Source organism: Sabethes cyaneus, chromosome 2, assembly GCF_943734655.1.
Source record: "Sabethes cyaneus chromosome 2, idSabCyanKW18_F2, whole genome shotgun sequence".
NCBI lineage: Eukaryota > Metazoa > Arthropoda > Insecta > Diptera > Culicidae > Sabethes > Sabethes cyaneus.
The window spans coordinates 37,287,064-37,308,587 of NC_071354.1; the positions used below are offsets into that span (position 1 = coordinate 37,287,064).

The 21,524-nt window shown below is 40.8% G+C and overlaps 2 protein-coding genes across 3 annotated transcripts in view; one reads left to right on the plus strand and one right to left on the minus strand.

Annotated features, from left to right (window-relative positions):
- The window catches only part of LOC128735295 (uncharacterized), a 30,045-nt gene extending 29,364 nt beyond the window's left edge, over nt 1-681 (plus strand). The window contains exons 5-6 of the mRNA XM_053829786.1: nt 91-218; nt 288-681. Of these exons, the coding sequence (XP_053685761.1) occupies nt 91-218; nt 288-681 (522 nt within the window). The remainder of the gene's footprint in view (nt 1-90; nt 219-287) is intronic.
- Nucleotides 682-1,735: 1,054 nt separating this feature from the next.
- On the minus strand, nt 1,736-21,016 carry LOC128734592 (eukaryotic peptide chain release factor subunit 1). Of its 2 annotated transcripts, none has more exons than XM_053828864.1 (8): nt 20,860-21,016; nt 17,719-17,936; nt 16,352-16,751; nt 16,044-16,289; nt 15,809-15,964; nt 15,528-15,725; nt 10,712-10,859; nt 1,736-1,980 (listed from the first exon to the last, which is right to left on the minus strand). In XM_053828864.1, the coding sequence occupies exons 2-8, from the start codon at nt 17,802-17,804 to the stop codon at nt 1,898-1,900; spliced, it is 1,317 nt and encodes a 438-aa protein (XP_053684839.1). In that variant the 5' UTR covers nt 17,805-17,936; nt 20,860-21,016; the 3' UTR covers nt 1,736-1,897. The 2 variants fall into 2 exon arrangements, with proteins under 2 accessions (XP_053684839.1, XP_053684840.1); XM_053828865.1 differs by having other exon boundaries at nt 17,719-18,018.
- Between the last annotated feature and the right edge of the window lie 508 nt (nt 21,017-21,524).

Sequence of the window (21,524 nt, forward strand, 5' to 3'; positions counted from 1 at the left end):
GGCAGTTGCTGGAGTATTTATGTTTTCACATGTGTACCATAAGGTTATTCTTTTATTTCTGCAAATTAAAAAGACACGCTTTTTTCGCAGGTCGGCATAAGCATCTTGGAAAATATCATCTACTGCATAGACAATTCACGTGCCCTTTTACTAATTATGTCGGAAAGCTTCCTTCTCAGTCAATGGTGTCAATTTGAAATGCACCTCGCGCAACACAGGTTAGTTAACACTTTACTAGCCATACCCACAAGTCTAGTCTTTCAGTTTATTCTTTATCTTTTTCACAGATTGCTTGAAACCCGCCGCGAGCAGCTGATTCTCGTTTTGCTGGAGGACATCCCGAGAGTTAAACGGTCCAAGACCTTGCACTACCTCATGAAAACCAAAACCTACATCATTTGGCCAAAAGAAACGGAAACCGAAGAAAAGCAGCAATCAAAAAATCTGTCCCTTAAAAACAGCAAAAAGAGCAAAGCCTCTCGCAAGGAGAAAAACGCGCAAAATCTGGCAGACGAGCGAAAGTTGTTCTGGAAACGATTGCGGGAAGCAATCGATACCAGCGCCGATTGGGCACCACAGGCAAGTAGCAACGAGGACGTCGTCGTTACTGCCAGCGAGGAGAAGAAAACTGCTCCTGGAGCAACTGTAGTAGTTGATGATTGCCAAAGTAGCGCAGCATAGTAGATATGTAGTTATAGCATATGACATAAAGTAAACCGTAAGAAGAAGATTAACTGTGATAGCACGTACAAAGTACGATTAAGTAAACACTCAAAGCAGTGAACTATACAACACATGGCATTTCAGTCAGTTCAATAAAATGTGAAAAACCTAATTCGTTGTTTCCTTTTTTGTATAAATATTTACTTTTTATGTAATATATCATTTTATAATATTTTTAAAGTATAACAGTTTTCTGTGGTTGATCCTGGACTGTTAGAATTTTGTTTTTGAAAAATACAGCAGACATTTTAGTGGAAATAAAATATAATCTGAAAAAAAAACGTCGTCCACCATTTCCGATTATGCTGTTGCTAGTTACTGAACAATTTAATTAGGACAGAATATTGCTAATTAGAAACCCTAACGATATAAAGGAGTGACAAACATATCTATAGTCTAGTCTGTTAGACGAGTATACACAAAACGGAACTTAGCTTTAGTTCTGCCAGCACAGCAACTGTAAAATGTGACTCATAATATCTTAAACGTAGACGTATCTGTTAACAAGTCTTTTCAATCAAGTCGCTAATGGTTGTGGTTGTTTGTTGTTGCGGCAGAAAAAGAAGATTTTAACTTGGGTCATTAGGTAATCCCAAATAGAACCGTTCATTACACCGTGGCAATTTGATTACGCATCAAATTTAGAGTTCGGTAACATATACGGATGCAAAACAACTGCCTGTAACAATGATAGCTGTCGTCACTTCATGTTTTCGTTTATACACGATGGTTGGAAAAATTCACGAAAAAATATGGTCAATTCAGTGGATATAGGATGCCCATTGGCGTCAAAACTAGTATCCGGATAATAGTTTAGAGCAGTGTTACTTACTTTTGGAGAAGCAAAAGGTTTCAATGTTCACGAAAGCATTGCTTGCTGATGTTCGGTTCAAATATGGTATGCAAATGGCCAATTTTCCAACCACCGTTTATACACGAAACGCAAAACATGCAACCTACGCAGACTGCGCGCAAAAATGAAATTCGTAAGTAAAGTTTTGTCTTTACTCTCTCCTTCCTATATATGCATTTCTTTTCCTTCTCTATACAAGCACACGACAAAATGAAAGAAACGCATTTTGCTTGGTTTCAACCACGATTACTCTTATTATTCTCTTTTTTTGTATATTTTCTAGCCTGATGTATAACTGAAAGTTTCATAAAACATAAAAATTTAATAATCTTCTAAATCGAAACAATCGTTGTCCAGTTCGTCTAGTTGCATGCTTTGGAAATCTACCTTGTAGCGCAAAATACCTGTAACGAACAAGCGGTAAATTGTTGAGTATTCAGTGTGGTCAAAGATGTAAAATAATATTCACTAATAGCTAGTTAAATTTTGATTAATCCAACCGATAAACCAACAGCGTAAATTATGCTGAAATAAAAACAGTTACCAAATAAGCTTGTTTTCTATTCGAAAAATAAAATCATTTTTATACTGAACTAAATGCATCTATTGGAAGTGGCACAGAAGCTTGCTTCATAATTCCCGTGCCTACCTATAAAATATTTAAATTGGCCTTTGTTCGAAAAAATAAACGCATTCAAAAACATTAACCAATCTTGGGCTAATCTTGGGCTTTAAAGAAACTAAGTTAACTCTCTATTACTATAACGACGAACATATTTCGATTACAATGTTGCCGCATTCGTTTTGTTTGGAGATACAATGTGAGTAAGACTAATCTCGGAAGTACCTACTATCGACTAATCGGAAGTTTTATACTGATAAGCATTAAGTGATATCACGCTCTCAGCAAAGGAATACAAGTTCTCAGACATCTTTAGCCAAATCTTTATACTGCACGAGAAAACAGTAATTGGCACAATTATTGTGTTACCAAGCCACACAATACGTAGACACGTATTTTTAGTATTACTTTTAGCCATGATAAAAAACATTTATTCAATACTAGCTGAATGCGGCGCGCTAGCGTTGCTACGCATGCAACTAAATGAATGACAATTTAATAGAGTTGGAGTGTTTATGATTGTTTTTCGGAATGAGTTTTGTTCAAATATTTTCTTTCGCTAACGTCACACATTTGATTACATTCCAAAAGGGCAAGCGTTCTCGAACTACTATAGAGACAGTTCTTACCTCCAAAAATCCCCCAAATGAGAAATGTGGTTCCAGTGGCTTGTTTAGTTATCGACTTATGTAGAAATTTGTGATTCATTTGAATGGAAGCCCCTCCTACCACAAAGGGGAGGGTTCTCGAACCACCATAGAATAAAATTCTGCCTTCAAAACCACCCATATGCCAAATTTATCTTCATTTACTCTATTAGTTCTCGAGTTAAGCAGAAATTCATGTTTCAATTGTGGCCAACCCTACCAAAGGGGGAAGGGGTATCGAACCATCATAGAAAAATTCCATTTGCTTGATTAGTTCTCGAGCTATGCAGAAATTTGTGTTTTATTTGTATGGGAGTCCCCCCTTCCAGGGAGAGGAAGGGTCACAAACCCTCGTAAGAACGTTCTCCAGCCCCAAAAACCCCTGAATACAAATTTTCCCGCTGATCAATTCAGTAGCTTCCAAATCCATAAGGGTCAGACAGATAGAAATTCATTTTTATAGGTATAGATCAAACTCAAGTCATTTAATATCTGGACGCACTGTTTATTTTACTGCAGCGCTCCTAGTCGTCGGATCTGGAATGTTTTGACTGAAAAGTTTGTAACGATTAATTTTGTTTCGAGGTTATAGGGTATTATCGTTATCGTCGGGCCACTGTTATGGTCGGGCCATCACGATTTTACAGCTTTAGTAACTCATGATATCCATGCTACAATCATTGTAAAACTTCTTACTGTGATAGCTAACTTTTCACAATATTGTGAGTTTCAATCGTGTATTCAAAACATCCGTACTGAACTAAATTGTCATTGAACTAAATCTTACAAAAAAAGTTTTCCAGGCGCAATGAACTTTTCTTCAAGAAATGCAATTATCAAGATAAATATGGAAAATGCATGAAGTGTGTTGTGCTGCATACGAAGACTATAGAAAAATCCCCTCCAGTAAGGTGTTTGGGAAGGCTAAGATGAAATACTAGAAAAGCGCTAATTGTAAAGGTCGAACCACTTGAGTAGTCATGGATGGGCCACCATAATTTTAAGCGCAGAAGCACAATAATCGCTAGAGAATGTCAGTCACGTAAAATGTGATGAAATAAAGCAAATTTAATACGATAAAACATAGATTTTTGTTGTTTTTTTTTCATTGTAGTTGTACACTTCGGAAAAGGCGATTGTAGCAATATTGATTTTACAAGATCGCCAAAATTTCGCAAAAATGCAATTAAAAGTAGGGTATTTGTACCTATATGAGCCGTTGTTCACGGAATTCATTTTTTTCATGTCTCTATATAGAATTTCAATACGTATGTCTTATATTTCCTGCGGTGGCCCAACCTGTACAACATGGCCCAACTATGACAACATTTTTTGTCTTCACGTAAATGCCTATAACTTTTTTATTTTTCAAGCAATCAGTTCAAAACTTTCCGGAAATATACCTTATTCTTGGACCTTTGCAACGATGTGTTTAGATTTCCAAAATGCCTTTTGAAATAAAAGTTTTGGGCGAATTCCAAAACGTGGCCCAACCACGACGACACTCCCCTACTTTCATTCGATGGATATTGGATACCAGAACTTTGCTGTTTTCAGCAAAACTGGTATGACAAATTCTCGTTTGATGCCCAGGGCATGCATATTGTTGCATAGGTCAATAAGTGCATGCCTTATCTCTGAGTTGACTACTCGAGATATTTGTGCAGTCACAGTAGAACTCGTCGTGGATGATGTCCATAGGCGCTATGTCTACTGTTCTGCATACTTACCACACGATGAACCGTCTCCCAGCGACGATTTCAGAAATGTGGTGAGATACTGCCAATCTAATGGGCTTCCGCTCATTGTAGGCAGTGATGCCAATGCCCATCACATCATTTGGGGCAGCTCGGATATCAATCTGAGAGGCTCTGATTTGATGGAATATTTGAGTAGTACCAACCTTGGAATACCCAACATTGGCAATTGTCCAACTTTCATACGAACTGGTAGAGAGGAAGTGTTAGATATAACACTCTGCTCTAACAGAATCAGTCATGAGTTGGCACAATGGCATGTTTCAAATGAGACACCAATATCTGATCATTGCTTTATATATTTTGATCATTTGGGTGTCTCCTTGAACACTGCAACATTTCGCAATCCGAGATTTTCTGACTGGGAACTCTTTGAGGAGGAACTGGCGACGAAATTTCAAGGATTCAAACCGACGATTGAGTCATCGATCGACTTGGATGTGACTGTAGATGTCACAACATCTTTTATTGCGGAAGCTTTTGAAGTAGCTTGCCCGCTAAAAACTATTAAAACGACTAGAGGAACACCATGGTGGAACTCTCATCTCGCGGAACTAAAGAAACGATGCAGGAGAGCCTGGAATAGACGTCGGAGGGATGGCGTGGAGCCTTTCAAGCAGGCCCGAAAAGCCTATGCAAAGGCTCTACGATCTTCAGCACGCACGAGCTGGCACAGGTTCTGTAGCAACGTTTCCAGTTTCGGCGAGGCAAGTCGACTTAATAAAATACTGTCAAAATCGAAAGATTATCAGGTTAATAACCTTCGAAGTTCGAACGGCGAATACTGTCTCTTTTATGAGTCTCTTTTATGGAATGTCTCTTTTATAGTCACTTTCTAGGCTGTGTAGACGCTGAAGTTCGAAACGATCCAGGAATCGTTTTAAGTGTCTTAGACTCATGGGCTTTTGCTCGGAGACTTGTCACAACTGAAGCGATTGAGTGGGCTGTGAACAGCTTCTCTCCATACAAATCTCCTGGAACCGATGGAATATACCCTATTCTACTGCAGAAAGGATTCAAGTACTTCAGACACATTCTGAGAAGGATGTTTGTGTGTAGTATTGCTATTGGGTACATCCCAACTCAATGGCGTGAAATAACCATTAAGTTTATTCCTAAAGGTGGACGCGCGACATACGAGCAAGCAAAAAGTTTTAGATCAATCAGTCTAACGTCTTTCTTGCTTAGATCACTTGAGCGGATTGTTGATCACCACATCCGCGAAACAAGCTTAGTAGAAGTTCCTCTTCATTCAGCACAACATGCTTATCAAAGTGGCAAGACTTTATTACGAAAAGTCAAACAATTATGCGAAGAAGTTGGACTTGGTGAAGCATTTCGTATCTGCTGAATAGAGCTAATTTGGCAATTACAACATCCTCCCCCACGAGAAAGGCGAACGCATTGAACGGAAACCTGGTTCCGGCCACCCGTAACATACAGCAGAAGTTGAAGATGAAGACCGAGGGCAAGGTGGTCTCATCGTTCCGCGCCTTGGGCGGGGAGGTTGGAACGATAAATCGTCAGTCTATGCTGGCTGTGTCTGAGTGTAGCATGCAATCGCCCAGCAAACGGCTGAAGGTACTGGTGAAAACATTTTTCCGGCGAAGCGCGATGTCGCGGTCATAATGGGCAACGAGAACTACTTAACCCTGACCGGCAACAACTGGCAGAGGACCGACTACTTTACGTCCCCCACCAAGAAGAAAATAAGCAATGACGTCAAGTATATCTTCTCAAAGAAGATTCTGCTGTGGCTGACTATCAGTGGAAGAGAATGTTCAAACCGCCGTTATTTCGTTCGGAGTTTACGGTACACGAATACAGTACACAATTTTCAAGTGAAGCTCAAACGGAGCATTTACTTCAATAATTTTGTGTCCAAAACGGAGAATTTTGATTCGGCCATCGCGTAAGTTCCGGTGAATGGCTGTAAATCAAAGAACTAGCTCCACAATTACTCACCCGTTCAACCGATTGTTTGAGCCGGTGCGAAAGCAAATGCGAGAAAAAGGAAGAATAACAAAGGTCCCCCAGTTGTGTTCAATGTGCTTTACTAAAAGGTTTGGAAGATGGAATTTGTCGAATTTGTTGTATTTTTTTACGTGCGACGAATAATCCTAAGCCATTCTGTTCTGGGAAAGTTCACTACAGCTGTAGTGTTCGGTTGTAATTAGCGCGAATCTTGTTTGATAATTAACAAAGCGCAAAACGCCTGAAGCTTAGCAGATCTATATTGCTATTAGTCACCGAAACTGCGTGGCGACTACAGCTCGATTTAAAATTTGACGGACAATACATCAAAACATAGCTTCCTTATAATCTATCAAAATTAGGTAATAATTGAAAAACCACAGGTTAGACTGCTTTGAGCCGCCAACCGCCAGATTCTCAAAAGCAAAGCCTTGGGGTGTAACTGTATTTCAGGCATTACCCTTCTTTATCGATAGACTTCGCTGTAGGTTTTTAAAGTACAGGACAATTACGGGATTTGTGAAGCGATCCTACTGACTCTAGCAGAGCCGCCTAGCCGAGGTTCAAACATACGGCCACAGTCCTGTTAGATTAGCATCGTAACTCGATGCTAACTGGGTGGTGAATTGTGTGCCATCATGTAAAAGATATACCTAAAGAGTGGAATTCATAGATTGTTGTAGATATATCGGATTTCAGCATTCACTTCGACTGAATAATTTTCAACTTTTGACTCTTTATACGAAATCTATAGCAATGTCCGTAGTATTAACGTTAAGGGGAGGAACTGTACTTATAGGTGTATACATTTGTAGTCCTACGTCAAACCTGCGTTTGTGTCCTGAGACACAGACCCTTCTACTTTTTATTTATTTATGATCTGGTATTTATATTTTTCCTTTAAAGTGCAATACACGACCTTAGTTTTGGGTACTCAACATATTTATTTCATTAATATGATTTCGATAGTTCCCTTTTTTGCGTCCAGATATTAAATAATTCATGGTTTTGTTATGCTACCTTCAAATATTTTTTCTGAACTGCTCAAAAAAAAAAATTGCTGTACGGCACTTAAAAATCTCCTTTATATGGAGGAGGCCGGCTAGGAATTTAATATACTACGCACTAGCTGTTTAGTTTCGAGAAGGCGTTGGGAGGCGGGTGCGACTCTGTGGTTTGAAGCTTATGTCGACTACCGCGAATGCCCACATCGTGCTGCGATCAATTTACTTTGCAGACCTATGTCTTGGGACAGTGCTAGAAGGGGGATGGAAGATAAAATTTGTTCCATGGGTCAAGCCTTGAAGAAATTTGTCTTCCTATTGGTTCATTTGTGGTTGTTTGTGTTGGAAAATTGATGACGAGTGCGCGGTTGAGGACAGCCGGTGTTTCATTTTACAACTCAAGTAGTACAAAATGTCTAGGGAAAAGCACATTTGCAAACTCGATTTATCATTTTTCTTCTTTTCATCATCATCATTATGTTTAAAATATGACATCACGACCTTTGGTAGAGAGATTTTAGAATCCACTTGCGGGCAGGCGTGTCGGCTACACTTTAGGGCTTTGCCTGTGTTTTAGTGGGTATCATTGCCTGTCTCGTCAGGTAGAATTGACGTTTGAGGTTTTCCTGGTACTCTCAGGAAGACAACGCAAAAGGGTCCAGCAGAGTTTTACACATTAAGCGTATAATAAGTGACCCGATAACCCGGTAAAGGGAATAAAAAGGAACCAAATCCTCCATGAGGTAAAACATAGTTTTCTCGACGTTTCTTTGCAGTTATCCCACGCCATGGAAAATGTTGTGAAAACATCTTTTAGTTATTTTTTCTGGAACCACGAGGAGTTCGGAGTTCAGTATCCTGAAAAACTAAAGGTTAACTGAGTGGATTCTGTATTATGCCTGGAGTCCAGTCATCGATTAGCCAATTCTCAAAGGACAATGATGAATAACACACAGTATAAGTCATCACCTTGTTTACTGCATTGAGAAATGCGACAGTTTTGGATGATCTATTGCTTTGTAAAAATCTACATTTTAACCTTCCTGGGATCAACCGGATACCAGAGTACCCATGTGGTGTTTTTCTCGTTCCAATTACGGACTATTCCTTTGAAATATCATTTAAAAGTTCAAGGTCCTTGTTAGTTAGAAATTTTAAAGATAAGAGGAGATAAACGAATTCTTAACAGTATGTCCTCGTCGTGTGCCCTTCCCTGTATGCATGCAATTTTAGCTAAACTACCGAACAAAATCAATAGTTTTTCAGTTTTTATGCAGACATCCGCTACAAGTAAGAGATGCCTCTAACATTTTTGTAATAAGCATTAAAAAGTAACGCGCGTTCCGCTAGGCCTTCGTCGGTATTATTATAGGCGTCAAACTTAGTCTGTGTTTTTGAGAACGACATAGAGTAGAGCTTGATGGAAACACAGTTACGATGGGTACTTTTCATCACATTATACTCCGATCCGTATTTATTACAAACATTTAATTTTATAACAATAAATCAAAGCACAATAATAATGCAAACAACTATAAATTAACTTTAGAAATCACAACAAAAAGATCATAAAGCTAGAAAAAACTATTACACATTTCAATCGATTTACCTTCACTTATAAAACCCATTACTAGCGATGCGCGTGTGCCATGGAAAGTCTCTGAGATGCTAAGTGTACGTCGTCGTCATCGTCGTAATGTTTGAAATGAATCACGACTGCGTTGCCACGCCGTGTACCGCTTCGTCGAATACGTTTTCTTAATGCGTATGCTAATCAGTCAGTTAGTCAGTCAAAGAATCAACCAAATTAAATATCAAATCAAAAGTAAGTCTGCCAATTTGTGACAGCAACGTCAAAAAGCCGAGTAAGATAATTTAATGTTGAGTTTTCGATTTGAAATTCTAACTCAACTGCCGCTGCTATAATTATTTAGTGAACACAATCATTGATTATATTATTAGACATACTTTTTTTTCTTAATTAAACACAAGGTTTCATACCAATCAATACGTACTTATACATCTGGTGTTATGTTTTTTTTTCGTGTAAACCAAAACTTTACCAATTCTATGTATTCGAACGCTATCTCAATACAATTATCAAACAAAACTCCTACTGCAATATTACCTGCAATGATATATCATCATAAAAACAAGTAACCTTCAGTGAATCGTTTCCGCAGACCGTTTTTCTTTTCACGTTACCAAAGCCCAAACAGTTGTAGCCCGATCATTGCCACAGCTGATTCGATCACTCGCGTGTTGATGGAACCCAATATCAGATAGGAAACGAGACAACAAAAGGCTACCTCTCTAATATTTATACAAAACGGTATTGGCGTTTCGTAGTTTATCTAGTTATACACGTTCAAACAGGCTCGGAACTGACCTCAAATCAGCTACTACTCATCACGTCAGATGCATCGTATGGAGTTGACTGGGTTTCATTTAACTATTTTATTAAATGTTTTACGTTATGTATGTTTCGTTTTGTAGTGTACCTTGTTGTGTTCATTATTTTTTTTGCTTTGTTTTCTACTTAAACTCACTGAATGAAATTCTGCTGCACAAAAAACCTGGTTGTGTGTTGTCTACTGTTTTTGTTTCGCTGCTTTACAATTACAATTTGTTTGATTTCGTCTAATCGTAAAAATCGACCTAGAACGCGCGTTTATGATTGGAGAAGAAAGTTGTTGTCGAGGAAAGTATACATAGTGCTTTGGAATGAAGCGTCCTTCGTTTTTTGTTTTGTGTGAACCCTATAACGGTTGACTGTTGTTTAAAGTACTTCGACAAACGGAAAAGTAATTGATTTAGTAGTCGTCGAGGTCAACATCGTCTAACGGTTCGTCGGCTTGGAGTGACTGAAAGTCGACTTTATAGCGAAGAATTCCTGGATTTGTTGTTTGGGTTTATTACAACGGAGCAGATGTTACGCGACATGAAAAAAACCCGCACCCACACGCAGTTTGAGCGCAAAAAGGTGACGTAGCGCATTGGGGAAGGCAGAGAGAACAAGAAGGGAAGAAAAATAGCGTTTGTTAGCATTACTAGCGATAAGAGCTGCATTTGTAGATAACCATTCATTGTTAGTACCAAAAATATTTTTAAAAAATATGGGTTGTCCTTACCTCCTATTCCACCGAATCCTCGGACAAACTGGCTGCCCTCCTGGGACTTATCAGTAATAATTTCCAGAGTAGCACCAAAACTCTTGTAATTGTTGGCAAGCCATTCGAGCAGCGGCTGTGATTCGACCAGTTCCATCTCGACGCCACTCTAAAAACCACGTAGTAAAAGATTAGACACGTTTATTTTTAGAAAAATGATGTTTATCGAAACAACGCGTTTAACAACAATTTTAAATAAGTTCACATCTTGTTTAAGAAAACGCAATATCTTGGTCCCAGATTACTCCCTTGCGGAACGCCAGATTTATTAACAAATGAAAAAGAAACACATTCGCAGTTCTTGCGTTTTTCTAGTTTCGCATTCCTCCTTCTCCTGTAGCAGCATAAAACCGGGTTAGCTCGTACTGTTTCAAGTAGTCGTCATCTTTGCGACGTAGTCGACTTACCATAGCCTCACCAAGTTTACGAAAGATAACTCACTAAATAGTGCCAACAGCTCGTAGAACATTCGCTGTTTTTTTCAGTTAGGGGATACGAAATCATGCTGACTTGACTTGACTGACTAGAAAGAATCGCAAACTGCTTCGGTCGCTGACGATAATTTTTAACAACTTCAAAGTTACGAATAGACCGGTCATCGCACAGTGATTTCTGACGTCACGACGAAAAGTATTTTTGACACGTGATGACAGCGTCCAGCTCATAGCAAATTCTCCTCGCTCGAATGATCGGTTGAGAATGAAGGTTAATTGCTCAGCAATTGCAGTATCAAAGCGATACCTAAAATAGCATCCAATTGCCATCCCGTCCAGGATCTTAAGAACTTTTTCATTTCGATGAGGCAATAATCACCGCATCGAAATTTCGAATGTATGCAGCGAGACATTGGGCGCGACAACTTTGGCGTTAGCATCAGACGTTTGTTCGACTTGTTCCGCAGGCATCAGTCCGTGGAAAAGGCGTGCGTTCGTTTTCTTTGAACCTTTCATGTTTGGTGTTTGCGTATTTTTTTGTATTTGTTCTGGCTTTTGTAGACTTTTTTGCCCTTAAGCACTAATTACAGTTATAAAAACATTTACTTGACTAAATTCTATATACATAAAAACTAAATACTATCTATATAAATACGCTCTGAAGTGCAAGCTAAGTCTTTGTCGTAACATATACGGTGTCATATCTAGTGTTATTATATTATGAAGCCCGTTAAACTCGTTCATGAACCTGCATGTCGCTTCCTGCTGCGAATAATATCTGCTTCGTAGAGGAGGTTCAAAAGTTCTGCGCCGACGAAGGACTGGGCTCCTGTTCAGACTCAATTTGTCGCTTAACACCTGGCACCTTACTTGACCATGCAATACATTGACAAAGAAGATAACATCCGTTATTTTATGTTTGCCAGTCACGGTGTCCAGATCGACAAGCATACAAAGTTGCTCATACAGAGGGAGTTCGTCGTTGTTCCGTACCAAGTTTCTCAAAGCAAATCTTACGAATTTTTTCTGAATGCCTTTCAACCGATTGATTTGATAGGTATACTGCGGTCTCCTGATGGTACTCGCAACGTCCGGTTTGGATCGAACTAAGCCAGTAAATATAGCGAGCAGTGCATGCGGGTCGTTAAGTTCGCGGCCAAATCGACGCACTAGTGCAAACATTCCTTGACTAAATTATTGATATGGCAGTTAAACGAGAGATTTTCATCTCGCCTCCTAGTACTAGGAACTCCTAGTAAACGTCAAGACAGAAAATTTCCCGGGATTTACTGACAGCCCAGCACAGAATCTCCCGAGGTTCACTAAATCTTGTTGCAGGGCAAAACATTCTTGACGGTCTTTACTGGTAAGGACAGTTTGACATCATCATCGGCGTAAGATGCTTGGTTTTCGACGCATTTCTTGTTTGGTTTTCGACACATTACAGTGTACCGTAGATTGCCTCTCGTTTCGATGACCGCTCCTCAAAAGCGATGTTAAAAAGTATGTAGGATAAGCCACCGCCGCGCCTCGAAGGCTCAATCATCCTTTCTGGAGACAAACAGCTCTTTCCATTCACTTCTCCGGTAGCTTTTTTCCAGATCTCGGATCTCATATCTTGTTGGTCTTCGCAACTCAATCTCTCATTTAACCTCTTGCAAAGTACCTGCTGGGATCGGAATCAGGTTCGAAAAAGTTTTTTCAATTCTTCGGGATCTCTGGATCCTCCTTCTGGTGGTTCTATGAGAGGGAAGAACGTTATCAACTGATTCGATCGTCGTCATCGTCAACAGCGGCCTAGAGCCAACATTTCTCAGTCGTTTCGGAAATCGCAAATCACTTTCGACCTGGTCGAGCCATCTTGTACGTTGAGCTTTCCTGTTTTTGGTGCCGGTGGGGTTGTTGAAGAGAACTTTTTTGTCGCAATGTCGTCCGGCATTCTTACGACGTATCCGGCCCAACGACTTTCGCCAGATGTACGATGGGAATCTCTCCAAGCAGTGTCTATAGTTCGCGATGCATATGCCTCCGCCACTCTCCTCTTTCACTTTGTACTCCGGCGATTGTCCGTAGTACTCTCCGCTCGACCACGGCAAGGGCGCTTATGTCCTCCGTGAGCAGCGTAATGGCTTCAAATCCATAAAGAATGGTCTAGTAACGGTTTTGTATATCGTCAGCGTCGTACACCGACGTATGTTTCTTGATCGTAGCGTTTTGCGAAAGACGAAGAAAGCCCAATTTTCCGCTTGAATGCGTCGCTGGATTGTTGTGCAGTGTTGTTGTCCGCGGTCACCAGCAATCCCAAATACATGAACTCATCTACTACTTCTAGTTCCTCGCCGTACGGTTACCGTCCGTACCGTAGCGGACGTGCGTTTGTTTCCTTTGAGCCTTTTTCTTTCATGTATTTGGCCTTCGACGCATTCATTTTTGGACTAATCCTCCTAGATTCCGTTTTCAATCTGGCGATGATTTGTTTATTTGTACAAAAATATCAACAGGCCTACTGGCCCTACTGATACACTTAAGCTAGAATCTATGTGCTAGTGCCAGGAAACGAGTTTTCAGTACCTCACGGCTGACGTTTAAGTCGAAACTATGTATAAATCGATTGACATGGCGTTGCAGACCGATGATTGTGCTAAATGTGCTATAGTTGGTTCGCCGACGCGGTACACGCAGAAATGGACCGTTGCGTCCACGACACGACTTTGGGCGTATATGTTGAGGTTCGCGAGTAGACTTTGGCAATCCACTCTCGAGGTCAACATGTCGGCGACACGTCGCGACGAGTGTTCAACGGGTCAAGATCGATGAGTCTGCAGCGTTGTTCATAGCAGGGCAGCTGGAAGGGTTCGTTCCAGGGCAATCTTCGAAGTGCAAAACGTATGAATCGGCGCTGCACTGACTCGATTCGGTCAACTCCATTTTGGTTGTAAGGACTCCACACAGGAGCACAGTACTCAAGGTTGGACCGGGCAAGAGCACAGTAGAGAGCTTTGAGGCAGTAGATGTCGTTGAAGTTCTTGGCGATCCGCATGATAAATCCCAGATTCCTGCAGGCCTTATCGACAATATATGCGATGTGCTGTTTGAAGTCAAGCTTTGAGTCAAGCTCAAGCTTGAGTTTCCTTGAGAATGTAATTATTTCACATTTGTCGGAGTTTATCAGCATGCCGTTATCTGTGCACCATTTCACAAAAATCAGTAGCTGCTCTTGCGGGAACGCGGCGTCGGACGGACTATCGACTTAAGCATACAGCTTCAGATCGTCGGCAAAAGAGAGTCGTGGGCATTAAAGCAGGAAGTTGACATCGTTGAAGTAGACGAGGAAACCCAAAGGTCCGAGACGGCTACCTTGTGAAATTCCAGAGTTAGCAGTGAAAGGTCTGGAGGTGAACCCGTCAATGCTAACTTCTAGGTGGCGGTCGGAGAGGTAGGAATTAAACCATCGTAGCAACGAGCCTCCGATTCCGAGTTTATCCAGTTTAGCGATGGCGATTCGATGGTTCAATTTGTCGAGAGCAGCGGAAAGGTCCGTGTAAATAACGTCCATCTGCGACCGTTCGTCAAACCTTTTTTATCACATCGGACGTAAGAGTTAGAAGATTGGCCTTTCTCGGTCATATTTATAAAGCTCTGCCGGCAGGCGGTCCTTGCCAGCGATTTTGTTGGTCTTCAGCAACAGGATTTCTCGTTTGACTTCTAGATCAGGCGCTGGGAAACTACTATCTAGGTTAACTTCCTTTCCGTCTCCCTCTGCAACTCCGCCATTGAGCTGTTCATCGAAGAACTGCTTTCACCTGTCGACCACCTATCGCTCGTTTGTGATTAGACTTCCTCCCTCATCCCCATACATTTCAGGTTTCGGTGTGCAGCTCTTACGAGTTTGGTCATTAGCACAGAGTAACCGGTTCTAATGCTTCACGATTTCTGTCCTTTTGACTTATCAGAATTTAGACAAGTTTGAGCACGTTGCCAACACTCACAAAATTCAGCAATCTGCAGTTCCAGGTACCGAGCAACAGTTTCATCCTCATTTTATTGCTTTGGCACTCGCCGAATTTTACCTTTTTAGGGCCACGCCACCAAATCTCATGATAGAGCGACATGGGCAACCCGTTTCTTAGCTCATCTTCAGATCAGACGCTACTATGAACCGTTCCTAACATGGAATACAGACGTTCACTAGTTTGATTGAAACAACGTTCCACTTTACCGTGGAATCACCGTCAAAAGCCGTTCGACATAAAAATAGGCATCGAAACATGATTTTTTTATGAATTCGGTGCCTGAAACCCCCTTTGATCTCCAATCATGTTAGTAAATCAAGAACATCTTACCTCCTTATCGGTGAAGTGAGACTTGTCTTTCTCCTGTTCCGGGGTCAGATGCAATACTGTAGTGGATGTCGCACTGACGTGATTTTTCAGCACGTAACGTTGAATGTCCAAGTTTTCCCAGCAAATAAGCGTTTCCACTGAGCCCAATTCCAACGCCTTCAGCGTGTCTTCTACGCCGAAACAGTACTTGCCGGTGTCCTACAATATCGAAGAGAAAAAAATAGGTACATTTTTTTAATCGTCGTGAAAAGGTTGATTCTGGCAGATGCCTAATTAATTACCTGCGAAATTTCATCAAAGTATCGCCCGATCAGTTTCTTCTCCTGTATAAATTTAACATTCTGCAGTGATTCAGCTGCCAGCTCAATAGCTTGGTTAAAACCGTTTTCGCCACCGTACGATACATCCACTAGTTTGATTACTTTCGATTGCAACCGCTAATTTTTGGACAAAATACCGGAAAACAAAACGTGTTTCAATCTAATACGGAATTCACCTGTTGATGGTTAAACTCACCGGATCAAACATATCTGACTGGCTAAGTTCGGTCTTGAAGTCGGCACTACCGGCAAGGATCAAACCGGCAATGTTTGGTTTGTCGTTAGTGATGAACAACTGGGTAGCGACCTCAGCAACCTTCCGTACGTAGTTGTGACGCTTCTCCATACGTAGACGGGCGAAACGCAACGCCGACTGACCACCACGGCCGTGCTTCTTCGGTAGATCGACCGTGAATTTGTGCAGCACTTCACGCGTGTTACCCTAAAAGCATTGTTACAGATAGTTGCTCTTGAAATATTTGTTTTTAACCGTCGGAAGCTTACCTGAAGTGTACCAAACAGCGCACCATTACCGTCCATCACAATGAAACCGAACTTATTGTCATCCGCCAGTAGTGCCGTCAGTGCTTCGGTGTGGAATTTATTATCGCATAAGTATAAAGAGGTATTGATCGGTTTGAACGGTTCGAAGTCAATGTTGACCTTCTTCTCCTTGCCTTCTTCGGTGACAATCGTACCGCAGTAGATCACGAGTCCATTCGGAGGCACTTTGGTGTATAGTTTAAGTCGGTGCTGGACCGAGGTAATGGCACCCAGTACGGAGAGACGGTTCACGCGCGACTTGATGTTCGAGGCCGTCCCGAACTCGTCGGCCAACATCTTGCTTACCCGGCTGATCTGATCCTTCGGTGGGATGATCAGCGAGATCATGCTGGTACCATTGCTGCAAATTGATATAAATGCCGTTTATAGAACGTTTGTTGTATATACTCGAATGACATACAATACAATTCGATCTCAACATTTTTGTTTACAACTTTTAAACTGAACCAGAGTAACGTATCATGTAGACATCAAAGTTGGCATTGTTTGGCGATATTTGATATCAATCGTTGGTTGCGAAGTGGGTTGCTAGAATAACGGTGTCGCATATGGATCAGTCGCTTTTCCGCCGTATGCCAAAACGAGCATTAAAATAGGGCGACACAAAGAAGTAAGTATACCGTTGCAGGACACAGTAGTGTGACAAGAGGTGAAATTGGGAGAAAATTGTGTGGGTGGTGGAATCGTCTGGCACGCGCTCATTTTACGTCAACGACAAACAAAGGAATGGGAGAGAGCGAGGCGGTAACGAATGTATAGGAAGAAGTCGTCATCAACCAGCAGCAACATCGTCGTCACTGCGCCACGAGGATTCGTCGGTGGGTGGGAGGAAAAATAGAAATGGTCGTGAGGGTGGCGATTACTTCGAGTAAACATATTGCTGTTTGTTTTAAAAGCAAACAATACTAAAGAGAGGATGTTTTTTCGGAATACGTGTAACATTTTAATAATTTGTACATGTTACGTTTGCAAATTGAACCATGAGTTAAGATGATAGAATAGAAGGCAGCTTTTAAAAAACACTATTAAAAGCTTTATAAAATAAATCGACTTGCATAGGTGCTCTCTTCTAAGTTCTCTCGCAAAATTAACAATCACAATATGTGTAACGAAATGTTGTCTATACCTTTCACTTTACGCTCTCTTCATTTTACAGAGCGGACCTTAAGCACAGAGATTTCAGCGAAAATATGTCAACTATCTGGCAGTAACCAATAAACTTATGTGTACCATATTTAAATCGAATTGGGATAGTTAAGTCAAATACGGTGCTCAAAGCAAAAAATACATTATTGTCACCTACTTACCCTCGTGCCATTTCCAAACTTTTGATAAGTTTTTTGATCTTCCAAATCTCGACATTTCGGTCGGCAGAAGTTTCCTCGAACGACATCTTGCTGCTGTTGCTTCCGTTTACTTCCGACTATGCGATTACTACTTCTTCTCTAACCCCTGCTGCTTACTGGTGGGGCAAACAAAATATCCTTTTTCACTGCTGCTAACCTCTTTCTTGCTCTGCGACGTTCTGGATGGATGGATGGTTGGTGACGCAGCCACGTCCCGCAGAGGCAACGGAGGGGGCGAGAACGAAACAAATAATATTGAAACTGATTACATTTAACCTGGTGCTCGGTCTCCCCGGACTGTTGCCCCAGTTGATTTCACTAATTGAACGAAAATCTCTGTACAGATAGTGGCCAGCGAAACGGGAAAAATTGGAATTCGTGGCAAAAATGGCGATTGAAAGAGCCACACCACACACAACGCACCAGACGGCACTCTCCGCGCTGCCAATTTTTCGTTTTCTTATTTCATTACACCACTCGCAGAGGCAGAGCTGCACTGTCTATACTGTCGCTGCTTTACAATCGAGGGGCACCCAAATGTTCGTAATAATTAGGCAGTAGTTTTTATAGAAGGTTATGCTGAAAACGTGCAACTTAAGCCATAGATGCTGATACTCGATGCTGAACATACTCGCATATGAAAGGTCGACAAATTTGACGAAGCCTACTGATGCTCTCATCTTTATTGACTATTTCATAAAGCAACATTGACTTTTCAAAAAAAAAAAAAAGAAATATTTTTCAAAAACAAATACATATTTTTCCAACTAATTTCCAACTATTTTCCAACAAATACATATCCTAAGCTCCCCCAACAACACTACAAAACATGCTGCTGCATTGGCTCTCGGATTAATACTATAATAATGCTCTCCATGCTCTCTGCCATTCATATTCAACCATACAATGCTCACTCTTTCAAATCTCGCTCTTGCTCCCTTTTTACATTTTCATTTCTCGCTATCTTCCATATACATCAAGCCAAAATATAAAAACATGCGTTGTCTTCCGCAGCTAACGAGGTGTAGTGTACATCCACTTTGCATGTGCGAGCGGTTGACGTAGGACTGCCTGTTAATATTTTACCAGCTTAAGGGGAAATGAGCAGTCATTACCATTTCGCCGGAAAGCTCAATTTCGGAAGCAGTTTTTGGGCCCTGTTTTTAAAAATATATTCACATGCATTCTTCTTGCCAATCTGAACACAGAGAATATATTTTCATGAACACTACAACGCAAAATGCCGAATATAAGGGATGGTTGCACAGTTGACGAAAACATGTTACTACTATCAGGACATGAAATTGGTTTAGATTCATGTTAAGGAAATAGTTCCTGACCTATTGAGGCGGGAAAACTGACATTTTTGTTCGATTGGTTGCATCGGTTGGATCATTCTTTCGCCACTGCGACAGTCTTAATGATTGCCTTTTGTAGGAGGCCCCGATTGCTGTACACAGCCACTTGCAGAAAATTATTCATTAAACTGAAGGAAACCTGCGTCCCAGTTTTATATTCCAATTCTAATGTTCCTTACTCAAGCGACTTGCAATAGGGAACAGTTCAACAATTATCTAGCTACATCAGGCAACGTTGTTTGACGACAACAATACAATTCTGGTGTAGCTGGTGTGGTTAATTAACCATAAGCAATTCTGGGATAAAAGCGTTGCGTGGCTTCCGATGTTGCAATAGAATGTCAACACAAAGTGTCGAGCGGGAAACATGGTGGCACACTTTGCGAACAGATGTTACTTTCAGGACATTAAATTAGTTTAGGTTCATACTTAGGAAATAATACCTGACCTATTGAAACGGGAAAACTGACGCTTGTATGGTTGTATCATCCTTACATTATGATTATCATCAATCATGGCAATCTTGATGTGTATGCATTTCTACTCATAGCATAGCGATTGACATAAACATCAAAATAAATCGAAAAAAAATCGAGATATTTGAGCTCAAAAGCTATCAACCTTTCGTGACGCTCGCATTTGTAGATTTTTTGGAATGACACTACCTTCATGTTAGACATAGTCCTACGTCAGAAAAACCTGCTAGTGATGGGCACAAACCAACTAAGCTTAGGTTATATCTATGTGCATATAGTGTTAATAGTGCATAATAGTGTTAATTCGGGAATGGATGCTAACTCTTGTGAACTTAAAATTGCAACGAGACAATTTTACACTTGTAGAAACTAAAATAAACCAGTTTCAATCCGCTTGTTTCAATCGTATTCGAATTAATCACGATGCGCCATGTCCTATAGATACATACCGGAAATTACTGGTTCAGAACCGGCTAAGAACTGTGCTCTACAGATATAAGCACTATTATTGATGACGAACTTTACGTTTATTTGAAAAATCATCTAAAAACCGCACTACAGTGTCTAATTTCAACAAGTTTTGTAATAAAACTCGTCGAAGTCGATACAAGCCGCTCAAATAAGGAGGATGCTATCTTGGTTACAATCCACCGTACGGTACGAATAGTAACGTAAAACGGATACCGTGTAGATTTGATGATGAAACTGTTTAGCTTCGGTTTACTCCGGATGCAACCAGGTAGGGGGGTTCACAATCTCTCACCTTCCTTTCCTGTACAGCTCATAATATAGCTGATTAGTTGAGAGAATTACACCATGAAACATAACTTAAATCCATCGCATTGATAACGTCAATGATTGAATGCCTCTCGTTCACTCGCAGCAACACATTTTACCTAGGTACAGTGCGTATCTTTTTTGTTAAAATCGGTGATGGTGATAGGTGGTGACAAAAGATCTCTCGGCAGCGGCACTGCGGCAGACGCGGCAGAGCCAGCAGCTCGGTTTCCTTCTAGAGGCCACCTCACACACAAAAGCACGACAAAACACATACGCGCGCGCAAGAAAGAGAAGGCTAAGCAGCAGACTTTTTCCACTTTTTCATGTCGAAACTTGCCAACCAGTCATCAACTCAGCAGCAGCAGCAGCAGCAGCAAGCAAGCAATCATGATCGAGGCCGAGACAGAGTAGAGAGAGTATAAAGAACATTCGTAAGCCACTGCACTGCACATTTTTCAAACCCATTTTTCCACCCATTAGACACCTACTTTCCACTTCTGAACACTGGAATCACGGTCTCCTGCGGGCGCTGACGAATTTAGCACGTTTTTCTTCGATTTTTGAACGATTTTAGCAAATACATCAGGCCTAACGGGCGCGGATACACACGGTCAAGAACTTGCTCGGCATGTGCCAAAATGTGAAAAGGAATGACACGAATGATAGCCAGCACCAGCACAGGGTCGAACTCGTTTTGCCACTTTCGTCAATGCCGCGAATGTGATCTAAAACTGTGACAGTCACGTAAGCATAACACACGCTCGTAAACTTTTATGCAAAGATAAGTGATATTTAGGCTGTAAACTATTACGCGAAAATTTTAACTTTTTAGTGTGTTTTTAGTTAAAATTTAACTGTTCGATGGTTTTTCGCGTTCGAAGCAATTACGGGATAGTGAGATGTAGGTAACTATAGCATGTTATTGATATGCTACACAACATAAATGCGCATAGTATGAATATAAAAATCATCATTGCATTTTTATTCATGTTTATAACTACATACAAATGAACAATGTGTTTATTTATTGTCAATTGCAAGTAAAATTGTACCATCCAAAGTGCGATATCGCTCATAAAAGTGCTATTGCCCTTTGCATTGAAAGTTGGATTTTGAGCACACTTGTTCAGTCACGCATTTTGTAGGTGAGAAA